General features: G+C 46.4%; 1 protein-coding gene across 1 annotated transcript in view; it reads right to left on the bottom strand.

Annotated features, from left to right (window-relative positions):
* Positions 1-26,754, bottom strand: part of RGS20 (regulator of G protein signaling 20) — a 77,134-nt gene extending 50,380 nt beyond the window's left edge. The window contains exon 1 of the mRNA XM_073676729.1: positions 26,394-26,754. Within this exon, the coding sequence (XP_073532830.1) occupies positions 26,394-26,498 (105 nt within the window). The 5' untranslated portion in view covers positions 26,499-26,754. The remainder of the gene's footprint in view (positions 1-26,393) is intronic.
* Positions 26,755-27,603: the final 849 nt, after the last annotated feature.

Genomic DNA, 27,603 nt, shown 5'->3' with positions numbered 1-27,603 from the left:
ATGGGAGACCATGTCCGCAATATGGGGGACCTGGATGGGAGACCATGTCTGCAATATGGGGAACCTGGATGGGAGACCATGTCTGCAATATGGGGAACCTGGATGGGAGACCATGTCTGCAATATGGGGGACCTGGATGGGAGACCATGTCTGCAATATGGGGGACCTGGATGGGAGACCATGTCTGCAATATGGGGGACCTGGATGGGAGACCATGTCTGCAATATGAAGGACCTGGATGGGAGACCATGTCTGCAATATGAAGGACCTGGATGGGAGACCATGTCTGCAAGATGAGGACCAGTTCAAAAGGTGTATAGAAAATAAAATGGTATCACTAAAAATGTCACTTTGTCATGCAAATAATGCGGCCCCCCAAATTAAATGTTTTTCTGTGTGCGGCCCATAAGCCCAGCTGAGTTTGAGACCCCTGCTCTAGATCAAATCATAGACACTTACACCTATAAATGCAAAACAAACCTGTGGCCAATGGTTGTTTTTTACAACATTCTTGATGTGTCGGCATACAATGCATTCGTGTTATGGCGGGAAATACAATCAAATTGGAGCAAATATAAACTATATTAAAGAAGAATTTTTATAGAGGAGTTGGGAAAATCACAGGTTAGCCCATATATCGAAGAAAGAAAAGTAACACCCAGAGATGATGGAGCGGCAGCCATTGTGCACAGGATCCAACAGCATGCTAAAGAAAGTGAACCAACGGCTTCCACCAGCAACGCAACCAGCCGAAAACGGAAACGATGCGCCTTCTGTCCAACATCAAGTAATCACACAACAAATGGGATATGTTGCAGTTGTGCAAAAGACATGTAAATTATACTTGTGACGAATGCAAGCAGTAAATTTAGCACCGTGAACCTTATTTACCATTTTATGTAGAAAAAAACTGAACTTTTTTATTTATTTATTTTTTTTGAAAAAAATATATTTACATACAGTTTGATGTTATTAGTTATAGTTTACAGTTATATAAAGAATATTTTTTTATGTGCAAATGTGCAATATGCATGAATGCTGCAATAAGGCCATGTAACATTTTTTGATACAAAAAAAAAGTAAAAATTAAGTTTTTGATTTCATTTTTCATTTGTTTATGAACAACCATGTTCACATACAGTATAATAATGCAACTGGTATTCAAATAAAACACTTAAATTAGCTAAAAATTAAGCCTTTAATAGGTCCGGTCAAAAATAACCGGAACATTATAAGTGTATAGTAGACCCGAACAGAACAGCAGGGTTAAGACGACCTGACACCTGGTCAAACATGGCCAGTTTTGATCTTATTTTATTCCTGCTAGATTTTTTGCTAATACAAGAGGGCGTGGCTTACAGGATCCTCTTGGGCGTGTCTTTAGGCTGTTTTACATAATTACCCTATGAGCCACACCCCATTAGTAAAGGATATAAAAGGCAGCACCAAATAAAAAGGCCCATATCTCTGGAACCGTATGGTAGATTTAAAAAATAGAAGGAAAAAAAAAAACAGAATAATGAGGGGAGAAGTGGGAATAAAATAAGGGAAAAATCTGTCCACTTTTGAACCGACAACAGGTTCTCGTTAAACAATGCCCCTTTTGAGGTCTGTTTCACAAGACGGTTGACAGATATGCAAAGTGTTCAGCTTAGTTATATGCTATTACAGTATGAAAGGTGAATATATTACAATTTAAGGCGAAGAATATTTCCTTGAATTTCATGCATGGCAAACCAAAAATGTGTAGGATTGTAAACTACCTATCCTGTGTGCCATTCAAGTTTTATATTCGGATTAAAATGCCAAGATGGTTTCATTGACATGGTGTTACTGTGCATGAACCAGTACATACATATATGTATAATCTCAGCTGTTATAAGCTTGTTAAGCGGGGTAGATAAGCAGATAATTGCTTTGAGAATAGGATCCTGCTTTTGTATCACCTATTTGTCTGCTTACTCTAATTACACAGATTACTCACTGTAAGCTTGAGTGACTGGGTAAGCAATCAAGTATCACATATGTTGACCTAGATATCCATGAGAGAATGATCTATGTCAACAGGGGTAAATTCGTTAGCTTTTCTACATTTTTTTCTATTTTTGAATAAAAGTGTATTTGTACTTTAGACATGTATGAGATATAAATTGCAATAAACAACAGATAGAGGGTTAATTAGTTATAAATAGCTGTCTGTCGGATGTTCTACCACGATTGAGGCAAATCATCAAGATCTGCTGCTGGCAGCTTCCTTCCCCAATTGCCGACCAATGCCATTCAAGATGTGTGCGATCTGAGACAAGTCCGGGGAAGTTATAGGTCATGGTAGCATATTTAGGCCACGCAGGCTGCTCATGGTAGCACAAGTAACATGCGGCCTGGCGCTGTCGTATTGAAAAACGGCCCATGGACACTTCAAAGAAATGGCCGTACCACTGGTTCCATGATTCATGCATTCTGTACTGCAAGTGAAACTGAGCGTCACATTCTAAGCTTAAGGCCTCAAAATAGTCTACATAAACCATCAGAAGTTATATGCACAACATTAGGCTAAGAGTCGGACGCCCAGCTACAGGTGCACCATTGAGCTTATGCCACTGCTATTATGGTGCAGATCAAGGTGTTAATGGAAGTCTATCCTCTTCAGTAATGAGCTCTGAACTCAAACATGTTTTTATAAATATCATTGATTCTATCAATTTTTTGACAATTAAAAAAAAACTGCAGCAAATAAATGTAAAATAACGAAAAAGACCGATGCTCACCTCTCCAACCCTTCCCAGTTCACCCCTGCCAAGGTTTATTCGGTCATATTAATATTGTTGTCATTTACTGTTTTTTTTCTCAAAGGATGGATAAGCCCTTTAAAAATACTATTCTGCTCTGTTAATATTCCTGTTTTTGGAGAAAACAAAGTAACAACCAATATGGCTGATACTGTGAGAGGTTATACCGGTAGAATGGAAGTTATTATAACAAAAGGTTAGGCTCACATACGCATATTTTCAGTCCGTGCGCTGTCCATGTGCACAACACAAAGATTCTTTCTGACTGTTTGACTGGAGAGTTTCTTTACAGGGGATGTCCAGTTAAGAAAATCCATTTTCATAGACACTGTTTAAGATCATCTCGTGGTCAGAGTTTGGAGCCATGCAAATAGTGTTCTTCTCTGCTGAGGACCTGTCGGGTTCTGTATTACACAGAAAACCCATTGATAATAATGGGCACTGTGTAATGTTTAAACGGAATCTGTCACCACTTTAGAGTTATCAGACCTCTACTTTGGCCATACAGGGTATAGAAAAGTAAATCTATACATACCTGTATGGCCCATAGTAGAGGTCTGATTGCAGAGAAAAGCGCTTTAATCAATTCTATTTTGTACAAGCTTGGCATCCGAGGGAGGCCAAGCAATCCCCACCTATCTGATTACTATTCCCCCAAATCCCCGCTTATATGCTTAATTATCATATTCCCTCCCTCCCCTGCACGTCACAGGGCCCTGTGAAGTGCACTGTGCTCCCTGACTTCCCGGGCTTGCGCAAAGCGCTGCACACATAGAGCGCGCTTTGCTTCATCCCGTCCCCGTCTGCCTGTGCACTGCGCTGCAGGGTTCTATTGCGCAGGTGCCGGGAAGTGACAGTGAACCCCCGGCGCAATAGAACCCTGCGGCGCAGTGCACAGGCAAAAGGGGTCGGGATGAAGCAAAGCGCGCTCTATGTGTGCGGCGCTTTGCGCAAGCCCAGGAAGTCAGGGAGCACAGTGCACGTGTGATGTGCAGGGGAGGGGGGAATATGATAATCATTGCTTCCTATTCCAGTACAGACCACCACAGCCTGCTATGGATACACATGGGTTACCGTAAAGAAATATTCCACAATTTATTGTTTTGAAACCATCTCTGATTTATTTTATTTTTTTCTGGATTTTTTGAGCAAATAAACTGTTGCCAACATGCCTAACTATTGGGAAAACCTGGTAGCGCCACCATAGGGGAAATTAATTACTATACATTGTCTATTCAACTCAATGAGTGTCTCTGTAATAAAGGAGAGGTACAATGGTATGTAAAAGTTTGGGCACCCCTGGTCAAAATTACTGTTATTGTGAACAGTTAAACAAGTTGAAGATGAAATGATCTCTAAAAGGACTAAAGTTAAAGATGACACATTTCCTTTGTAGTTTAGGCAAAATATAAATATATTGTTATTTTTTACATTTTAAAAATTACAAAAAGGAAAATGGGCCGATACAAAAGTTTGGGCACCATTGCAGATTTGGGTGCTCAGATAACTTTGACCAAGGTTTCAGACCTTAATTAGCCTGTTAGAGTTTTGTGTTGTTGACTATCGTCGTTAGGAAAGGCCAGGTGATGCAAATTTCCCAGCTTTATAAAAACCCAGCCTCCTCTAACCCTGTGCCAGAAAACAGCAGCCATGGGTTCTTCTAAGCAGCTGCCCAGCACTCTGGAAATGATAGAGGCCCACAAAGCAGAAGAAGGCTATAAGAAGACAGCAAAGCGCTTTCAAGCTGCCCTTTCCTCAGTTCGAAATGTAATTAAGAAATGGTCAACATAAGGTCCGGAAGATCAAGCAAAATTTCGGTGAGAGCTGCTCATAGGATTGCTAAAGAGGCAATTCAGAACCCCCGCTTGACTGCAAAACACCTTCAGAAAGATTTAGCAGACTCTGAAGTCGTGGTACATTGTTCTACTATTCAGAGACACCTGCAAAAATATGGCCTTCATGCAAGAGTCATCAGAAGAAAACCTCTCCTGCATCCTCACCATAAAATTCAGCGTCAGAATTATGCAAAAGAACATATACATAAGCCTGGTGCATTTTGAAAACAAGTCACGTGGACTGATAAGGTTTTTTCTTTAATTCTACCCACAAGTGTTCAATTGGGTTGAAGTCTAGGGACCAATCCTCTACTTCATTATCATTGAACCATTTCTTCGCTAATATCGACGTATGCTTTGGGTTGTTGTCCTGCTGGAAAACTACATCGTCCTTTTCATACCCATAGTACTCAAGTGTACGAAGTAACTCATTTTGTAAGATACTCACATATACCTCGGCATTGAGACCACCATAGATCCTGGTCAAGTATCCAACGCCTTTGGCTGTGAAACAACCCCATATCATCAAGCTTCCTCAACCGAACTTGACAGTTCCTTCAGTTTCTCAATCCGTTAGCCTTTTTTCCCTTGTTTCTTGCAGACCCATTTGAACCCATCAGAGCCTAGTTTTTTTTACTTTTATGTCATCGCTCCAACTCACCCGTTTCCAATCTTCTACTGTCCATTTTTCATACTTTTTTCAAGCTCAAGCCGACACTTCTTATGACGATATTGAAGGCGAGGCTTCTTCAAATTTTTTCAAGCTGCCATTCCAGCTTGCGTGACGTGCGTTGCACGGTGCTTGCATGGAAGTCTGTGATTTTACTATTATGAAGCATATGAGCCACCTGCACTGCCGTGTTTGTCGCGCCAGAACAGGTAGACCTTAAGATGAGCCAACTTGTTGACTCAGATATTTCGCCTGAACGTCTATCTCTCGGCTTTTGAATGGATGGACAGACTTCATTTTGTATTCTTCCAACTGTCATGACACTCACATGATGCAGTTTGGCAATTTTCTTGGCCAAGAGACCGCTATTGATGAGCTGGATGATGCTGTTTCTCTTTTCTTGGGAAATTTTTATGGCTGCTCCTCGATTCAAACCAGTGACCTTTCAATTGGGAATCAACCTAATAACACATTGAGCTATTAGGGAATGTGAGGACAGGTTGTATTTTGTAGTATACACGAAGAAAAAGATTTTTCCACCACCAGGAGCAAAACAGTAACAATGCAGTGACATGACAAGAATGCTAAATAGTTGCAAGTCAAATTTATGTATGAGATAGCCAAGATGATTGTCTATAAAATGATCGTACTCTCACTTTGGAAGCAGTAGTGGATGGTGAGATATGGAGCCTGAAAGTCAAAAGTTCAAGTTCAAAACACTGTTGCCCTTTTGCTTGTCAGTGTACCTATCTACAGTATCTGTCTGTCGTCTCTATGTTATTCTGGACATACAGTATTTATTTTGTCATAGCATCATATCCATATGCCCAGCAGAATAATTCAAGAAAGTAAAACTAGCTTTTCTCACCTAACCTAAGGAAATTTTTAATGTCCCAGTATGTCCTCTGGTGCTCTAATTTTAAATGTCTTCTTTTACAATGTTACACCCTTGATGGTTTAACGCCTTTACAGCCCAGGGCGTACTTATACGTACCTACGCCCTGGGCTATAAGAGCCAGGTACGTATTAGTACGTCCTGTTGATTTCGCCCGCACACAGGCTGTGCGGGCGCGATCGCTGCCGGGTATCAGCTGATTGTCACAGCTGACACCTGCTGCTATGTGCTGGGAGCGGTCCCGCACCGCTCCCGGCACATTAACCCCTACAATGCTGCGATCTAAGTCGCTGCATACTCAGCCCGAGGCCGGGTTCCGTGGTTGTCATGGTGACCCGGATGTCGTCATGACAACATTCGGTTCACCAGACAGCAGGAAGATACTTTGGTCATGCACTGCGCATAATCAAAGTATCTTCTGCATCTGCAGCACTGACAGCCTGTATAGCACAGGGATGGTGCGCCATCCCTATGCTATACAGGCGATCAGAGTACAAAAGAGTGAAAGTCCCATAGTGGGACAAAGTATAAAAGTAAAAAAAAGTGTTAAAAAATAAAGAAAAACAAAAAAAAGTTTGTAATAATATTAAAAAAAATAAAATAAAAATAATCCACCAAAAATAAAAACATAATGTACCCATCAATAAATATTATTATGAAAAAAAAAACAATAAAAGTACACATATTTGGTATCACAGCGTCTGGAACGACCTGACCTATAAAACTGTCCCACTAGTTAACCCCTGTAGTGAACACGGTAAAAAGTAAAAAACGAAGCAAAAAAAGATGCTTTATCATCATACCGCCAAACAAAAAATGGAAAACGCGATTAAAAAGGCGAATATAATAATGTCCTGCAAAAAACAAGCCGCCATACAGCTCCATCAGCTGAAAAATAAAAAAGTTATAACTCTCAGAATAAAGCGATGCAAAAAAATATTTTTTTCTATAAAATAGCTTTTATTGTGTAAAAGAGCCAAAACATAGAAAAACGATATAAATGTGGTACCACTGTAAACGTACTCACCCGAAGAATAAAGCTGCCTTATCAATTTTACCACACGAAGAACGGCATAAAAAAAAACAAACAAAAAAAAAAACAATTCCTGAATTGTTGGTTTTTGTTTATTCTGCTTCCCAAAAATTGGAATAGAAAGCGATCAAAAAATGTCACGTGCCTGAAAATGGCACCAATAAAAACGTCAACTTGTTCCGCAAAAAACAAGCCGTCACATGACTCTGTCGGCTGAAATATGGAAAAATTATAGCTCTCAAAATATGGCGATGCAAAAATTAGATTTTGCAAAAAAATGCGTCTTTTAGTGTGTGACAGGTGTCAATCATAAAAACCCGATATGATTCTGGTATCGCTGTAATCGCACCGACCCAAAGAATAAAGTCGTCTAATCACTTATACCGCACTAGGAACGGCATAAAAAATAAACTCTAGGGTTAGGGCTGGGGTTGGTGTTAGGGTTGTGATTTTGTTCAAAAGTAAAAACAAAAAAATACGACGATATGGTGACTAATGTTGAGCGCAAGTGCTCGCTACTTGAGTTTGCATCGGGTGCTTGGGTATGCACTGAGTATCGTGGGTGTTCGAGTAATATGCTTGAGTCTCCGCCCCATATGCTTCGCGGTCAAAAAAACCTTGCGGGGATTGCCTGCCATGCACGAGCGATCCCCGCATATTATTTTTTTGTTTTCTAATAACCGTGAAACATGCGGGCGGGAACTCGAGCATGTCACTCGAGCACGCGCGATACATGGTGCATACCTGAGTACCCGATGCAAACTCAAGTAGCGAGCACTTGCGCTCAAGACTAATGACAACTTATTCAATATGATGACCTAATGTTATCAAATTCTGTGTCGTACCTCTGGGTTCAAAATGTTCACTAATTCTTGAGAGGTGTAGTTTCCACACATCAGCGGCTCTCCAAACGCGACATGGCGTCCGCTCTCAATTCCAGCCAATTTTGCGTTCAAAAAGTGATACAGTGCTCCTTCCCTTCTGAACTCTGCTGTGCGCCCAAACACTATATTTTCCCCACATATGGGGTATTGGCGTACTCAGAAGAAATTGCAGAAAAGTTTTTGGGGTCCATTTTCTCCTCTTACCCTTGTGAAAATAAAAAAATTGGGGCTAAAACATCATTTTTGTGGAAAAAGTTAGATTTTTTTTATTTTCACGGCTCCATGTTATAAACTGCTGTGAAGCACCTTGGGGTTCAAGGTGCTCACCACACATCTAGATAAGGTCAATGAGGGGTCTAGTTTCCAAAATGGTGTCACTTGTGGGGGGTTTCCACTGTTTAGGCACATCAGGGGCTCCTCAAACGTAACATGGTGTCCGCTAATTATACAAGCAAATATTACATTCAAAAAGTCAAATGGCGCTCCTTCCCTTCTGAACCCTGCCGTGCGCCCAAACAGTGGTTTTTCCCCACATATGGGATATCTGCCTACTCAGGAGAAATTGCACAACAAACTGCGTGGTGCAATTTTTCCTGTTACCCTTATGAAAATGCAAAATTGGGGGCTGAAAAACATTTTTGTGGGAAAAATGTGAAAATTTTATTTTTACGGCTTAATGTTCTAAACTTCTGTGAAGCATCTGGGGGTTTAAGGTGCTCAGTTCACTGATGGGTCTAGTTTCCAAAATGGTGTCACTTGTGGGGGGTTTCCACTGTTTAGGCACATCAGGGGCTCTCCAAACGCAACATGGCGTCTGCTAATTATTCAAGCAAATTTTACATTCAAAAAGTCAAATGGCACTCCTTCCCTTCCGAACCCTGCCGTGCGCCCAAACTGTGTTTTTTCCCCACATATGGGGTATCTGCGTGCTCAGGGGAAATTACACAACAAATTTTGCGGTCCATTTTTTTCCTGTTAACCCTGCGAAAATAAAAAAATTGGGGTCTAAAGTAACATTTTTGTGAAAAAAGTTAAATGTTAATTTTTTTCTTCCACATTCCAAAAATTCCTGTGAAGCACCTGAAGGGTTAATAAACTTCTTGAATGTGGTTTTGAGCACCTAGAGCGGTGCAGTTTTTAGAATGGTGTCACTTTTGGGTATTTTCTGTCATAAGGACCCCTCAAAGTCACTTCAAATGTGATGTGGTCCCTAAAAAAATGGTTTTGTAAATTTTGTTGGAAAAATGAGAAATCGCTGGTCAAACTTTAACCCTTATAGCTCCCTAATAAAAAAAAAAAATTTGCTTCCAAAACTGTGCTGATGTAAAGTAGACATGTGGGAAATGTTATTTATTAACTATTTTGTGTGACATACAGTACAGACCAAAAGTTTGGACACACCTCATTTAAAGATTTTTCTGTATTTTCATGACTATGAAAATTGTACATTCACACTGAAGGCATCAAAACTATGAATTAACACATGTGGAATTATATACTTAACAAAAAAGTGTGAAACAACAGAAAATATGTCTTATATTCTAGGTTCTTCAAAGTAGCCACCTTTTGCTTTGATGACTGCTTTGCACACTCTTGGCATTCTCTTGATGAGCTTCAAGAGGTAGTCACCGGAAATGGTTTTCACTTCACAGGTGTGCCCTGTCAGGTTTAATAAGTGGGATTTCTTGCCTTATAAATGGGGTTGGGACCATCAGTTGTGTTGTGCAGAAGTCAGGTGGATACACAGCTGATAGTCCTACTGAATAGACTGTTAGAATTTGTATTATGGCAAGAAAAAAGCAGCAGTAAATAAAAACGAGTGGCCATCATTACTTTAAGAAATGAAGGTCAGTCAGTTCGAAAAATTGGGCAAACTTTGAATGTGTCCCCAAGTGCAGTTGCAAAAACCATCAAGCGCTACAAAGAAACTGGCTCACATGAGGACCGCCCTAGGAAAGGAAGACCAAGAGTCACCTCTGCTTCTGAGGATAAGTTTATCCGAGTCACCAGCCTCAGAAATCGCAGGTTAACAGCAGCTCAGATTAGAGACCAGGTCAACGCCACACAGAGTTCTAGCAGCAGACACATCTCTTCAACAACTGTTAAGAGGAGACTTTGTGCAGCAGGCCTTCATGGTAAAATAGCTGCTAGGAAACCACTGCTAAGGACAGGCAACAAGCAGAAGAGACTTGTTTGGGCTAAAGAACACAAGGAATGGACATTAGACCAGTGGAAAGCTGTGCTTTGGTCTGATGAGTCCAAATTTGAGATCTTTGGTTCCAACCACCGTGTCTTTGTGCGTCGCAGAAAAGGCGAATGGATGGACTCTACATGCCTGGTTCCCACCGTGAAGCATGGAGGAGGAGGTATGATGGTGTGGGGGTGCTTTGCTGGTGACACTGTCGGGGATTTATTCAAAACTGAAGGCATACTGAACCAGCATGGCTACCACAGCATCTTGCAGTGGCATGCTATTCCATCCGGTTTGCGTTTAGTTGGACCATCATTTATTATTCAACAGGACAATCACCCCAAACACACCTCCAGGCTGTGTAAGGGCTATTTGACCAAGAAGGAGAGTGATGGGGTGCTACGCCAGATGACCTGGCCTCCACAGTCACCAGACCTGAACCAAATCGAGATGGTTTGGGGTGAGCTGGACCGCAGAGTGAAGGCAAAAGGGCCAACAAGTGCTAAGCATCTCTGGGAACTCCTTCAAGATTGTTGGAAGACCATTTCCGGTGACTACCTCTTGAAGCTCATCAAGAGAATGCCAAGAGTGTGCAAAGCAGTCATCAAAGCAAAAGGTGGCTACTTTGAAGAACCTAGAATACAAGACATATTTTCAGTTGTTTCACACTTTTTTGTTAATTATATAATTCCACATGTGTTAATTCATAGTTTTGATGCCTTCAGTGTGAATGTACAATTTTCAAAGTCATGAAAATACAGAAAAATCTTTAAATGAGAAGGTGTGTCCAAACTTTTGGTCTGTACTGTATCTCTCCGATTTAAGGGCATAAACATTCAAAATTTGAAAATTGCAAAATTTTCTAAATTTTAGCCAAATTTCCGTTTTTATCACAAATAAACGCAAGTGATATAGAAAATTTTTTACCACAATCATGAAGTACAATATGTCCCGAAAAAACAATCTCAGAATCAGGGGAATCCGTTGAAGCGTTCCAGAGTAATTACCTCATAAAGTGACAGTGGTCAGAATTGTAAAAATTGGCCTGGTCATTAATGTGTAAACCACCTTGGGTACTAAAGGGGTTAAAAAGTACCTTTCACTGGATTTTTTTAGTTAAACTGAGTACTTCCTCCAACTGCTGCTGCTTCCCTGATTCAGGAAAAGTTTTTCTTTTTCTTCTCTGTCCCTCCATTCCAAAGCTATGCTCACTGGTAGGCAAATGTTCTCTTTAGCCAACTAGGCTTATACCACAAAACTTCTCTACGGGCGTGGCTGTGTTTTGTTTGGGCAGCATTGGGGGAGAAGAGCAAATGCCCACGGAGAAATTCTCTGGTATATGCACAGTTGTATGAATGGAAAATTTATACCACTATTACCAGGGGGCATAACTTTAGAACAGAGGGGCACAGAAGAAAAAGAAAAACAGTTAAAGACTTAATGGAGCAGCATCTATTGGAGGAGGTACTCAGTTTACATTAAAAAATCCAGAGAAAGGTCCTCTTTAAATACAGGGAAATAGGGAACTATATAGTTAGTGCAGAAGCAGCAGTTGCACCTGAGCCTTGGCGTCTGAGGGAGCCTAAAGGAAACAAAATTTCCCTATCCACCATACAGAAATGTGCACTGCTCTATCTTCTCAGGGTGTTTTAAGTCCTGATAGGCTCTGCTCACATTGGGAGTGGTATTTGTAGTCCCTCTTTTTTTTTTTTTTTCCATGTATTTTTCTGCTAATTAGTTATGAAATTTTGGCTGATTTACTCAAATCACATTCATGATAAACGTTCATTGCTCAATATTATGAATGAAATTAACAAGTGTCTACTGTACAAGCGCCTGACTCAGTGTTTACTGCAGTTTATGGCATGCTGACTCACAAAATTACTTACACTTGTAATGACTAATGCTATCATTTCCATGGGCAGATTCTTCCTAAAATTTAACTGTGACTCACATTACAATTCCTTAGGTTTTGAAAACAATATAGAGAATTTTATACCAGTTTCAAACGCAATACTCAAACTCAAGTCACAATTTCTGTCACATCTTAGTTCACCTCCCTGATTACACTGCAGTAATTCCTAGATAGGAGGGAGTAGAACACATCTTGTATTGTCTGCTGCCCATCAATGGACACACATCCCTCCTAGATAGGAAGGAGGAGAACTCGTCTTGTATTGTCTCCTGCCCAGGAATGGAAATGTAGCACCCTGAGGATTCGGCTGCTACAGGGGTATTGCACCTCAACCCAGAGGTGTGATATTCCACTCCCGGGTAAGGATGGAGTGTGGATCTGAGCTCGGTAGGCTGCATGCACTACATACATCCCATTTCCGAGGAACAGGCCGACGGTACTCCCACTTAGAAATGTGCAGGTACGACCGAGTCTGTTCCTGGCTGGAGTGGGAGGGGGGTGGTACATCCCAAGTAGTGTAGGGGCAGATAGGGGGAGCAGCCTGGGTAAAGTTAGGAGCTCATTGGGTGCTGGTCACCTGAGCTCACACATAGAGGGATATATAAGGTGGGCACCAACTAGAATCAGGGTCAGACGCAGAGAGTCAGATGCAGAGAGGATCAGCTGCAGAGAACAAGTCAGGAGAGGAGAGAAGAAAGACCAAGACCCAGAGTGAGAGAGGAGAAAAGAGAAAGACCCAGAGCACAGAAGAGAAGGGACCCAAGAACCCAAATCAGAGCACCGGGTGAGGAGTCAGCAAAAGGGTACCGGAACCCAAACTGGTGGGGGTAAAAACAATCCCCAGCCAGAGACCGGAGACCGTGGGCAGTGTCTGCCACGGTCACCCACCACATTCACCCCGAAGGCACACCACATGAAGGGTCAGGGAACCCAGGGCCAAGGGTGTCCCAACAGAAGGCCCGAGGGAGCTGGACCTAGGTGGATCACTGGTGGGGACGGCTGAAGAAAGGACAGAGGGAGAGCTCAGGGCCACGCTCCGGACTTGTTTGGGGGTTGGCTGGATCCAGGACCTGGTGGACGCAGCACGGCTCGGGTGGTCACTAGCAGCTGGAGTGACCAGTACAACATCTGCAGTAAGTAAACACCCTTAACTGCACAACCCGACTCTGTCTTCACTGCCGTCTGCACTACACCACCACAACCCCCATCCTCTGCGCCTGTCCCCCCTGAGGCTATACCCCTCCCGTTGGGGGTTATCTCATCAAGCTGCGCACCCACCATCAGCCTCAGCGGACCCTGCTGCAGCGGCGGCCACAGTGACCGCATCACAACGGGTGGCGTAGTCGACACAAAAAGAACTTTAATAACATCTGTAGGACTGCCACACAACACTGAGCTTGACGCCCTGGGCACGGGGCCAGGTCACAGCCGCTCGGAGACTACAACCCCCCATCTGATCCGGTGCCGGGTATTCCCCTCAAAAAGGAATATGTCCCAGGGGGCGCGTCAACTTTGGCGTAGTCGGCAGGATTACGTGCCCGCAACACCCGGGTACTGCGTGCCTGAAGAAAAGTGCAAGTTTACCTCAGAAAGAAGTCTCCCGCCGGTTCCGGAGGGTCCACGCCATCGGACCCCATCACAAGTCGTTTCCCGCCGATTGTCCGCCATTTCCAGCTTGTTCCCGCCATCTGCAGAGTTTCCCGCCACTGGGCGACGCTTCCCGCCAAAACCGCAGATTTCCCGCCTTGGAAGAGCAGCGGACGCCATTATGGGCGTGCCAAAGGAGGGCAGGAGGCCACCTCCCATCGTGGGCCGGGACAGAAAATGGCGCCAAAAGTGGAAACCGCCCCCACCAACAGAGACTGTGATGCTGGAGGTGTCTGTCAGCGTGAAAGAACTACCCCTGGAGCTGACAGTCACCGAGTTGCCCCGGGACCGCCCTCGAAGGGGGAGGAGACGAAAGGAGAGAACAAAGATGGGTGTCGCTTGGAGCAGTCTGGAGCGAGCGCACCCGGAGGCAAGAGGTCTAACGAGGAGTAGCGGAGGAGCTCACCCGGAGATGGAGAGAAAGCAGAACAGCACCGGCCCGCTGGCCAGGAGTCTGCTAGAGACCGAGGAAGGAGGGCAGAGCAGCACCGGCCCGCTGGCCAGGAGCCTGCCAGAAGAAGAGCAGAGCAGCACCGACCCGATGGTCAGGAGCCTGCTAGAGTCCACAACCCCGCTAGGTCTAGCGGAGATCTTAGCGCAGCTCCCCCGAGACCGGGAGTGTGCACAGACTGCCCTGGAGGGCCTCGCACGGAGGATGGCCCGGGTACAGCGTGAGATACTGGCGGAGTGGAGCCGGGAGATGACCCAGCAAGCAGAGACCAGTCAACGGAGCACGCTACCCTGGAAGAGGAAGCAGACCGCCTCTGAGGATGGCGCGGGAGGACCCAAGGCCGGAGACGGCGCCGAGAAGGGAGCCGAACGCATGGAGGCAGGTAAAGGGGACGCCTATACCCCAAGCCGTGACACCGCTTACCTGCCCCAGCTCCCTGTCGCAGAGCCCGAAAGTCCCCCTGCTGTGCCCGTAGCCGCCATGTCACCGCTATGGACTAGGCCCCGACCGGAAGCCGCCGCAGCGACCCCTGTGACGTCACGCGCCTCGACCCGGAGCGTGACAAAGCAGGAAATACCACCAGCCTGGTCGCAAGGCCTAGTACCCCCGGGCGCCGCATCACCAACAGCGCCCCCTACCTCCGCGGAGCCTCCGGCCTGGCCGCAAGGCCAGGTAGCCCAGGGCGCCGCCGTCCTAACGGTGCCCTTCACATTCCAGGTGCCCCAGGCCTGGCCGCAAGGCCTGGGCAACCCGGGCGCCACCACCATCGCGCCCGCGCCCGTAAAACCAAGGGTGCCACACCTGGGGGAGGACTTGTTCAGCCAGCTCACATGGCCGGACGGGCGGCCCTTCATCTGGCCCGAAGGATACCATGAGCTGGAACGGCAGCAGAGACTAAGACCCCTGGATGAACCCCTGATTCCGGCTCCGAAGCCCGTGGCACGGATCTCGCCCCCGCTAGCGGAAGCACAGTTTGAGTGGGACCCCACCGGAGAAGATCTAATGGGGTTCACTCAGGAAACTCGGGCAGTCGCCGCTGAACGTACTGAGTGTTGTCGTCAGCAGCTAGCAGAGTTTGCGAGAGAACGGGAGGAGAGGCGGGTCAAGGAACAACAGGCCCAAATCCGGAGCGCGGAGCAGAAGAGCCAGACTAGGAGGAACCCCCGTGCAGCGCACTGTCCCCGCACCATCGGGACGGTGATAAAGTTCAACCCGCAGCATGGGTGGGGCTTTATTCGGGACCGTAACAACCGCGGTGACGTTTTTGTGACCCGCAGAGACGTCGAGTCCCACCTGCCGGAAGGTCACAAAGGCCGTGACCTCTACGTCGGAGACGAGGTCACCTTTACCCGGCACAAGTGTGCCAAAGGACCTTACGCCCTCCACGTACACCGCCTGACGGAGGAGGAGTTGCGGTGCGAGGAGGAGGAGCAAGAGGACCCAGACGGGTCTGAAGTTACAACCAGCTATAAGCAAAGAGCAGGAGGACGCCGTCGTTGAGGACAGCGAAGCAGTAGATGTAAATAGTTACCCGACCGGGTACCAAAGAGATTGTTGCTACATATATATAGTCCCCGTTGGGACCAGCTGAGTGAACTGTTTACCCGTTAACCCCTTCATCCTACAGGCTGAGGACTGTGAGCAGCCATTCCCTTCCCTCTACCTGGCCGAGGACTGAGAGCGGCCAACTTCCCCTGTAAATAGTTGCGCGTCCTAAAGCGCCCAATCCCGGTTTTAGAGAAAACCAGTTTTTCTAAGAGACTGTCGCACTTTTCCCGGACACACGTTGCACAGTGTCCGGAGGAGGAACCTGAAACAAGAGACGACGAGAATGTTTATATGAAAAGTTTTATATATATAATGTTTTATATGTTTTATTATGTTTATATGAAAAATTTTGTATGTTTTGGTGTTTTTGTCTTTACAGCCCGAGGACGTGCTGTGATTTACCAGGGGGGAATGTAGCACCCTGAGGATTCGGCTGCTACAGGGGTATTGCACCTCAACCCAGAGGTGTGATATTCCACTCCCGGGTAAGGATGGAGTGTGGATCTGAGCTCGGTAGGCTGCATGCACTACATACATCCCATTTCCGAGGAACAGGCCGACGGTACTCCCACTTAGAAATGTGCAGGTACGACCGAGTCTGTTCCTGGCTGGAGTGGGAGGGGGGTGGTACATCCCAAGTAGTGTAGGGGCAGATAGGGGGAGCAGCCTGGGTAAAGTTAGGAGCTCATTGGGTGCTGGTCACCTGAGCTCACACATAGAGGGATATATAAGGTGGGCACCAACTAGAATCAGGGTCAGACGCAGAGAGTCAGATGCAGAGAGGATCAGCTGCAGAGAACAAGTCAGGAGAGGAGAGAAGAAAGACCAAGACCCAGAGTGAGAGAGGAGAAAAGAGAAAGACCCAGAGCACAGAAGAGAAGGGACCCAAGAACCCAAATCAGAGCACCGGGTGAGGAGTCAGCAAAAGGGTACCGGAACCCAAACTGGTGGGGGTAAAAACAATCCCCAGCCAGAGACCGGAGACCGTGGGCAGTGTCTGCCACGGTCACCCACCACATTCACCCCGAAGGCACACCACATGAAGGGTCAGGGAACCCAGGGCCAAGGGTGTCCCAACAGAAGGCCCGAGGGAGCTGGACCTAGGTGGATCACTGGTGGGGACGGCTGAAGAAAGGACAGAGGGAGAGCTCAGGGCCACGCTCCGGACTTGTTTGGGGGTTGGCTGGATCCAGGACCTGGTGGACGCAGCACGGCTCGGGTGGTCACTAGCAGCTGGAGTGACCAGTACAACATCTGCAGTAAGTAAACACCCTTAACTGCACAACCCGACTCTGTCTTCACTGCCGTCTGCACTACACCACCACAACCCCCATCCTCTGCGCCTGTCCCCCCTGAGGCTATACCCCTCCCGTTGGGGGTTATCTCATCAAGCTGCGCACCCACCATCAGCCTCAGCGGACCCTGCTGCAGCGGCGGCCACAGTGACCGCATCACAACGGGTGGCGTAGTCGACACAAAAAGAACTTTAATAACATCTGTAGGACTGCCACACAACACTGAGCTTGACGCCCTGGGCACGGGGCCGGGTCACAGCCGCTCGGAGACTACAACCCCCCATCTGATCCGGTGCCGGGTATTCCCCTCAAAAAGGAATATGTCCCAGGGGGCGCGTCAGAAACACATCCCTCCTACATAGGAAGGAGAAGAACTTATCTTGTATTGTCTGCTGCCCATCAATGGAAACACATCCCTCCTACATAGGAAGGAGGAGAACTTATCTTGTATTGTCTGCTGCCCATCAATGGAAACACATCCCTCCTAGATAGGAAGGAGGAGAACTTGTCTTGTATTGTCTCCTGCCCAGCAATGGACACACATCCCTCCTAGATAGGAAGGAGGAGAACTTGTCTTTCATTGGGTGCTGCCCAGGAATGGAAACACATCCCTCCTAGATAGGAAGAGGGAGATCTTGTATTGTAGACTGCTGCCCAGCAATGGAAACACATTTCTCCTAGATAGTACAATACAAGTTGTTCCCCTTCCTATCTAGGAGAAATGTGTTTCCATTGCTGGGCAGCAGATAGTACAATACAAGTTGTTCCCCTTCCTATCTGCTGCCCAGCAATGGAAACACATCCCTCCAAGATAGGAAGGTGGAGATTATGTCTTGTATTTTCTGCTGCCCAGCAATAGAAACACATTCCTCTTAGATAGGAAGGAGGAAAACTTGTCTTGTATTGTCTGCTGCCCAGCAATGGAAACACGCTCCTCGTAGATAGGAAGTGGGATAACCCGTATTGTAGTCTGCTGCCCTGCAATGGAAACACGCTCCTCGTAGATAGGAAGTGGGATAACCCATATTGTCTGCTGCCCAGCAATGGAAACACGTTCCTCGTAGATAGGAAGTGGGATAACCCGTATTGTAGTCTGCTGCCCTGCAATGGAAACACATCACGCCTAAATAGGAAGCGGGAGAACTCGTCTTGCATTTTTTGCTGCTCAGCAATGGAAGCACATTTCTCCTAGATAGGAAGGAGGAGAACTTGTCTTGTATTGTCTGCTGACCAGTAATATTAACACATCCCTCCTAGACAGGATGGAGGACAACTTGTTTGTACAGTCTGCCGCCCAGCAATGGAAACACATTCCTCCTAGATAGGAAGGGGGGAGATTATGTCTTGTATTTTCTGATGCCCAGCAAGGGAACCACATTCCTCCTAGATAGTAAGGAGGAGAACTTGTCTTGTATTGTGTGTCGTGCAGAAATGGAAACACATTCCTCCTTGATAGGAAGGGGAAAAACAGGGTACAGTAGCGATAACAGGCATGTAGTGTATGTTGTCCTGTACTACAGGAAATTGGAGCGGAAGATAATCATGTGTCCAGAGTATGGGATGTCACCAGGAGCATGGTCACTAGAGATTAGCGAAACAATTCACAGGACCCTGGTCCAGTGGCCATGTCAGTAGTCTATGGTCGCCATTTGAGAGCCCTGTGAACCTCCTCCTACTTGCTGGATTTCCCAACGCCTCTTCTGATTTGTAGGCAACATCTCTGTTTCGATCTGATGCAAATATGGTGTAAGGTCCTGCAAATAGATTCGCTCATCTCTATTGGTCACATAACTGCACCACATATTGGCTTATAGTTACTTCATCTTCAGACAGTATATTACCGGAAGTGATGCATCTCCCTGAATGTATATTGCACACAATCCCCTTTAACAACCTGATCGTAAAGAGTAATTAATGCTAACAGTTATTGCTATGATGGGAATTCCTCTCCAACTAATGGAAAACTATGCAGATTACAGAAAAAATGCTATAAACACAGCAATGTACATGGACTATTTCTGCAGCATTAAAGCTATGCCATCATTTTATTATTGGTTGGGTCAATTGTGGGACCCCATTAACAGAGAGAATAAAGGTTCCAATAGGCTGATTTAGGGCAGGGTTCACATTTCATTATTTAGTCCCAAAGAGTGGAGCACCGAGCCACCCGCCAGTGCAGGGAACCCCAGCCAGCTACATTACCTTGAAATGTATGGATGCAGTTCCCTACATACCTGGATATGTGGGACAGTGTACAGAAAAAAAACATTGAAGGGAAGACATCAATACCCCAGCAGTACGTCCCCTTCATTCTTCATTCTCAGCGCCAATGGCGGTTCTAGAGGACAAATGTACCCCATTTTTAAAGTAATGACATGTCCTAGCAACGCGACATTACTTTGCAACATGGAAAAACACCTTTAAAATAATGTTCCATGAAGAAAACCATTCTTACTATTTCAAATAACTCCTTTATTGACGAATGATCGAAAAGCGAGCATTGAGATGCTGGTCAAATCCAGACAACACCTTCCCAATTATTACCAATGTAGAGGGGCTGTCTAGCCTCCCTGTGATCAATATTACAGTGGTGGGGGACCAACATACAAACATGTTGTATTTTTTTATTAGCATCTATTAACCTATGGGTGACATAAGCAGATAAATGGCCAACAGTGTCGACACATGAGATTTCCCAGCATATATGCCACCAAACGTGGTGTGAATGGAGTCTATAATTTTTAACCTAGGTCCCAATTCATTCAAAAGGGATGATGCAGCAATGCCTGATACATGATACAGGGGTCATACAAAGATACAGTTCATTTACATCTGCGTAATGAATACATACTCTCATCAATTAACTGGAGGCCATTTCCAATATTACCCTGAAGTTCCGGCCCTGACAGATGAACGATGGTTGGTTGTTCTTTTATAAGCTGTACTCTTAAGAACAATTCATTTCCTCCAGGTTACATTAACCATTGCATGGAATTGACGCTTGGCAAAATATGCAGGTTCCCCGTGCTATAACGCAACGCTGCACAGCCTGCTGCCGCAACGTGCAGGGGAGCCCCACGGCAAGGAGGAGAATTAGGCTCCTCTCAGATACTACCTGACACTATCCCACTACAAACCATCAGTCACAGGAGATCCCAGCGCCCCCATCACATTTTTATGGCCCGAGTCCACTTTGAATGTCCATGTTTGCTAACACTGTGGCACCCGTGGAGACCATATATATGCGCAGGTTCTTATTACATTAAAGACAAGAGCAACATAGAATGAGACCTGTTTCTCCAGGGGCTTCAAAACCCAATGTGTATGTTCTTGACTCCACAATTAAATACCCCAGAAGTGGATGCTACTATAATAAAGCAGCAAAAACTACCACAAAATGTGAGAACTGCTTCAGGCCCCATAGTCAGCCGGGGACGCCATGCAGCTCACCCTCATATCTCTCCAAATATAATACAACACAAGGAGCCTTTTGACTCAGCATTTCATATTGTACATTCAGCATTCAGATGCAAGAAATGAAATCTAATGTTTCACCATAATTACCCAGTGTCATGATCGTAAAGGTGTACTTCGAGGGGTTTTCCACTTTTAGAAAAGTGGATGCCAAATGATTCCTGTAGCATAAAATAACAAAGCCAGACAGTACTCACCCTCCCTCACTGCAGTTTCCCGCTCTGTGTTTTGGAAGAAGCAGTGACATCACGTTGATAGCTCAACATCACCACTGCAGCCAATTAATGAGCTCAGTGGATCTCCCAATGTAGACAGCATGAACTACTAATCTCAGTTATTGGCTGCAGCAGTGATGTAAGCTATCGACGTGATGTCACCACTGCAGCCAATCACTGAGCTTAGCAGTTCATGCCGTCTACATTGGGAGAGCCACCGAGCTCAGTGATTGGCTGCAGTGGTGACATCATGTTGATAGCTTACCACGGCAGCCAATCACTGAGCTTAGCAGTTCATGCCGTCTACATTGGGAGAGCCACTGAGCTTCAGTGATTGGCTGCAGCGGTGATGTTGAGCTATCAACGTGATGTCACCGCAGCAAACAAAACACTGAGTGGCAGGGAGCCAGCGAAGGACCCAGGGAGGTTGAGTTATCTGGTTTTGTTATTAATCATTTGGGATCCACTTCCTTAAAAGTGGAAAATCCCTTTAATGTGAGTCCATTATTTTTTTCAAGACCACATGTAGCGGAGATGGAAGCAGGGTGTCTCCATCATTGTAGCTCGGAAGCTTGTAGCCAGGTGGCCCAACGGAACCTATTATTGCCAATGGGGTCCAACCATTGGGCGTCTCTGGTGTTTGTCATGAGACAGATCGGGCACTGCCAACATTTTTGTAGTTCTGCTCCATTGACGGAACAGAACAATGGAAATGGATATAGCAGATGTGAATGTATCTTAATGTTTGGTCTCTGTAGTTCTTTATATAAACAAAACATAAAACAACCAAAATATTATCTTATAGTATAAGACATACAAAGGCAAGAGATACAGTCATAGTCACAAAGGCATAATACAGAAAGATAATTATACAGATGGACAGACAGAAAGACAGATATTAGATAGATAGATGGCTAGAGATAGATAGATAGATGATAGATAGATAGATAGATAGATAGATAGATAGATAGATAGATAGATGATAGATAGATAGATAGATAGATAGATAGATAGATAGATAGATAGATAGATAGATAGATGTAAAAAAGGCAGGCAGCACTCCAAAAGAATTTCTTTGTGAAAAAGTGGACTTTATTAGCCCATATGGTGTGGCACATCATATGGGCTAATAAAGTCCACTTTTTCACAAAGAAATTCTTTTGGAGTGCTGCCTGCCTTTTTTACTTATACAACTACTGCAAAGGATATTTGTTTGAGGGGCCTTGCACCTGGACTTAAAATATATGGTGCTGTTCCAATTTTGTTACTAGATAGGTAGATAGATATATGGACAGACAGATAGATGATAGATAGATAGATAGATAGATAGATAGATAGATATGAAATAGATAGATATGGGATAGATATATAGATATAGATAAATAGAGAGATAGAGAGATAGATAGATAGATAGATAGATAGACTTTAGCCTTAATGTAAAATGACCCATCCTTTAGTTTATGGGCAGATTCACATTGGCACCAAACCTTTTGGGTTTCCTTTTCCATGCCAGTACAATCAGAGGACGATCAGAATGGCGGTGTGCACAATCGTCATATGACAGACACCAAACAGCGCTTGATTGGCTCCACTGTTTTTAATGGGATCCACTTGGGGTCATATCAAGGGGTACATTATTTTTCAAAAACAAATAGTTCAGCATGTTACCCTATTCTGTACAGGCAATATGATGGAATCTGAGATATGATCCCGGCCTGAGTTGTTCAGAGACAAGTCATACAAGTATGGTATTCTATCATAGTGAAAAAGTCATAAGAAATATGTACAATACAACAGATATATAATAATTAGATAGTTAATTACGGTAAATATAAGGATAGGGATGGGTACATAGACAGATGCTGGACAGCACCACTACATACAGACATCTAAAGTCCTTTTGATGTCAGATTCATTTAAATGAAAGGCGGATTATACAGCAGGAAAAGCCCCTACAATGGAGGGTGAGTCCGGTGGGGATTTTATGTCATAATAACTGCATTTTATAATACCCATCTACAGGTCCATAGTACAGAGGATGAGCTGCAGTGTGATAACACCCAGAACCACATCTACAATGGACACACAGGCAACTCTACAATAATCACCAATGTCAACAAGTCTATGTGGGAGATAAAACACTGCGGACTGTAACTGAGGTGAAACGCACTACAAGTCCCAGCATGCCCTGTCAGTGTGTGTTAACTCACACCAGACAGGGTTATGGCTGGGTACTGATGTTCTCCTTCTAACATGACATGTATTGTGATCATAGACATGTAGCAGAGATGAGTTTGCCATCTGACACTAGTGATGTTTTCCATATCTGATCTTAGAGGAAAGAGATGAATGACAAATTTAGCTCAGCTACATCTGCATCTAGGCTGTAGTGTGAGATGAAAGCTACACTCAGGTATTTGGGAGGCTGGTGCCTGCTGGATGCCTGCACTAAGCAGAGCTGTGCTGCTGCCTGTCCACATGCCTGAGGAGCACTGGGGAATCTCTGCCCTTCTACCAATTCTGCCATGACACCAGCAAACACATATGTGCAGTAATGTGCTGAGATCCCAGCACATGTCCAGCAATATAGCTCTGCACCCCTTAGTGTCACACATAGCGACATCGCTGGTGAGGTCGCTGTTGCGTCACCAAAACCGTGACACAGCAGCGATCTCGCTATGTGAGACGGGGGCTTTACTGTAAAACACATCCCCCACCTGCTGCTCTGCATTCCCTCATCACACATACCCCCATCACACATGCCTCCATCACACATGCCCCATCACACATGCCCCATCACATATGCCTCCATCACACATGCCCCATCACACATGCCCCCGTCACACATGCCCCATCACACATGCCCCATCACATATGCCTCCGTCACACATGCCCCATCACACATGCCCCCGTCACACATGCCCCATCACACATGCCCCATCACATATGCCTCCATCACACATGCCCCATCACACATGCCCCATCACACATGCCCCCGTCACACATGCCCCATCACACATGCCCCATCACATATGCCTCCATCACACATGCCCCATCACACATGGCCCCATCGCACATGCCCCCGTCACACATGCCCCATCACACATGCCCCCATCACACATGCCCCATCACACATGCCCCCATCACACATGCCCCATCACACATGCCTCCATCACACATGCCCCCGTCACACATGCCTCCGTCACACATGCCCCCGTCACACATGTCCCATCACACCTGCCCCCGTCACACATGCCCCCATCACATATGTCCCATCACACATGCCCCATCACATATGCCTCCATCACACATGCCCCTGTCACACATGCCCCATCACACATGCCCCATCACATATGCCTCCATCACACATGCCCCTGTCACACATGCCCCATCACACATGCCCCATCACACATGCCTCCATCACACATGCCCCCGTCACACATGCCTCCGTCACACATGCCCCCGTCACACGTGTCCCATCACACCTGCCCCCGTCACACATGCCCCCATCACATATGTCCCATCACACATGCCCCATCACATATGCCTCCATCACACATGCCCCTGTCACACATGCCCCCGTCATATGCCCCATCACACATGCCCCATCACACATGCCCCCATCACATATGTCCCATCACACACATGTCCCCATCACACATGCCCCATCACACACGTCCCCATCACACACATGCCCCCATCACACACATGCCTCCATCACACATGCCCCATCGCACATGCCCCCAACACACATGCCCCATCACACACATGCCCCCATCACACACATACCTCCATCACACATGCCCCATCACCTACATGCCCCCATCACACATGCCCCCAACACACATGCCCCCATCACACACATGCCTCCATCACACATGCCTCATCGCACATGCCCCCAACACACATGCCCCATCACACACATGCCCCCATCACACACATACCTCCATCACCTACATGCCCCGAACACACATGTCCCCATCACACATGACCCCAACACACATGCCCCCATCACACATGCCCCCAACACACATACCTCCATCACACATGCCCCATCACCTACATGCCCCCAACACACATACCTCCATCACACATGCCCCCAACACACATGCCCCCATCACACATGCCCCCATCACACATGCCCCATCACACATGCCTCCATCACACATGCCCCCGTCACACATGCCTCCATCACACATGCCCCCGTCACACATGTCCCATCACACCTGCCCCCGTCACATATGTCCCATCACACATGCCCCATCACACATGCCTCCATCACACATGCCCCTGTCACACATGTCCCATCACACATGCCTCCGTCACACATGCCTCCATCACATGCCCCATCACACATGCCCCATCACACATGCCCCCATCACATATGTCCCATCACACACATGTCCCCATCACACATGCCCCATCACACACGTCCCCATCACACACATGCCCCCATCACACACATGCCTCCATCACACATGCCCCATCGCACATGCCCCATCACACACATGCCCCCATCACACACATACCTCCATCACACATGCCCCATCACCTACATGCCCCCAACACACATGCCCCCATCACACATGCCCCATCACACATGCCCCCATCACACACATGCCCCCATCACACATGACCCCAACACACATGCCCCCATCACACATGCCCCCAACACACATACCTCCATCACACATGCCCCATCACCTACATGCCCCCAACACACATACCTCCATCACACATGCCCCCAACACACATGCCCCCATCACACATGCCCCATCACACATGCCCCCATCACACATGCCCCATCACACATGCCCCATCACACATGCCTCCATCACACATGCCCCCGTCACACATGCCTCCGTCACACATGCCCCCGTCACACATGTCCCATCTCACCTGCCCCCGTCACACATGCCCCCATCACATATGTCCCATCACACATGCCCCATCACACATGCCTCCATCACACATGCCCCTGTCACACATGTCCCATCACACATGCCTCCATCACACATGCCTCCATCACATGCCCCATCACACATGCCTCCATCACATATGTCCCATCACACACATGTCCCCATCACACATGCCCCATCACACACGTCCCCATCACACACATGCCCCCATCACACACATGCCTCCATCACACATGCCCCCAACACACATGCCCCATCACACACATGCCCCCATCACACACATGTCCCCATCACACATGCCCCCATCACACACATGCCCCATCACCTACATGCCCCCATCACACATGCCCCCATCACACACATGCCTCCATCACACATGCCCCATCACACATGCCCCATCACCTACATGCCCCCATCACACATGCCCCCAACACACATGCCCCCATCACACATGCCCCCAACACACATGCCTCCATCACACATTCCTTGGGCACTTGCATCATGTAAGAGGTAGGAGATGGAAAGATGGAGCTGGTAGGAGCTCTCCATCTATACAGTGCAGTATATGGGAGCAGCAGGCAGTTAAGGAGGATGATGATGATGATCGGCACGACATGCCGGAGAATACTCACAATGTCACCATCAATGCTGGGAGACAGCTGCGAGTCTTTGCCCTGCTCACATCCGTTGAAGCTGGGCTCATCACCCAGGGCTGGCTGCTCATCACCCATGCGCATGCGTCTCCTGCTACCAGAGAGCTGATGGGGAGGATTAGTGGAGATATTATTATTAGTGTTATTCCTATTAATTCCAATGCAAATCAGGAAAAATGTCAAGAACAGGAAAATAAAAGATAAAATGTCCGATGGGTGAATGGCTGGACTGGTGCAGCAGCTGGAAGGAGCCCAGCTCAGGGAGGGCAGTGATTTGTATCCTGGAGTAAAGGAGAAGTGAAGCGTGAATGCCAGGGAGGGAGATGACAAGGCTGCAGCTCTGTGAGGACGGCCTGCCTTCCCCTGGAGTCCCCAGACATTACAGTCAGCTCAGCAGTGTGCTCAGGAAGGTGTATGTACACAGCAGTGTGCTCAGGAAGGTGTATGTACACAGCAGTGTGCACAGGAAGGTGTATGTACACAGCAATGTGCACAGGAAGGTGTATGTACACAGCAATGTGCACAGGAAGGTGTATGTACACAGCAATGTGCACAGGAAGGTGTATGTACACAGCAGTGTGCTCAGGAAGGTGTATGTACAGAGCAATGTGCACAGGAAGGTGTATGTACACAGCAATGTGCACAGGAAGGTGTATGTACACAGCAATGTGCACAGGAAGGTGTATGTACACAGCAGTGTGCACAGGAAGGTGTATGTACACAGCAATGTGCACAGGAAGGTGTATGTACACAGCAATGTGCACAGGAAGGTGTATGTACACAGCAATGTGCACAGGAAGGTGTATGTACAGAGCAATGTGCACAGGAAGGTGTATGTACACAGCAGTGTGCTCAGGAAGGTGTATGTACAGAGCAATGTGCACAGGAAGGTGTATGTACACAGCAATGTGCACAGGAAGGTGTATGTACACAGCAGTGTGCTCAGGAAGGTGTATGTACACAGCAGTGTGCACAGGAAGGTGTACGTACACAGCAGTGTGCTCAGGAAGGTGTATGTACACAGCTGTGTGCTCAAGAAGGTGTATGTACACAGCAATGTGCACAGGAAGGAGTATGTACACAGCAATGTGCACAGGAAGGTGTATGTACACAGCAATGTGCACAGGAAGGTGTATGTACACAGCAATGTGCACAGGAAGGTGTATGTACACAGCAGTGTGCTCAGGAA

The sequence above is a fragment of the Phyllobates terribilis genome, unplaced genomic scaffold, assembly GCF_046119375.1.
Source record: "Phyllobates terribilis strain yellow unplaced genomic scaffold, ASM4611937v1 Scaffold_4__5_contigs__length_816908805, whole genome shotgun sequence".
Taxonomy (NCBI): domain Eukaryota; kingdom Metazoa; phylum Chordata; class Amphibia; order Anura; family Dendrobatidae; genus Phyllobates; species Phyllobates terribilis.
Note: the sequence above shows the minus strand (reverse complement) of the source record. Positions and strands in the feature narration are given on the sequence as shown.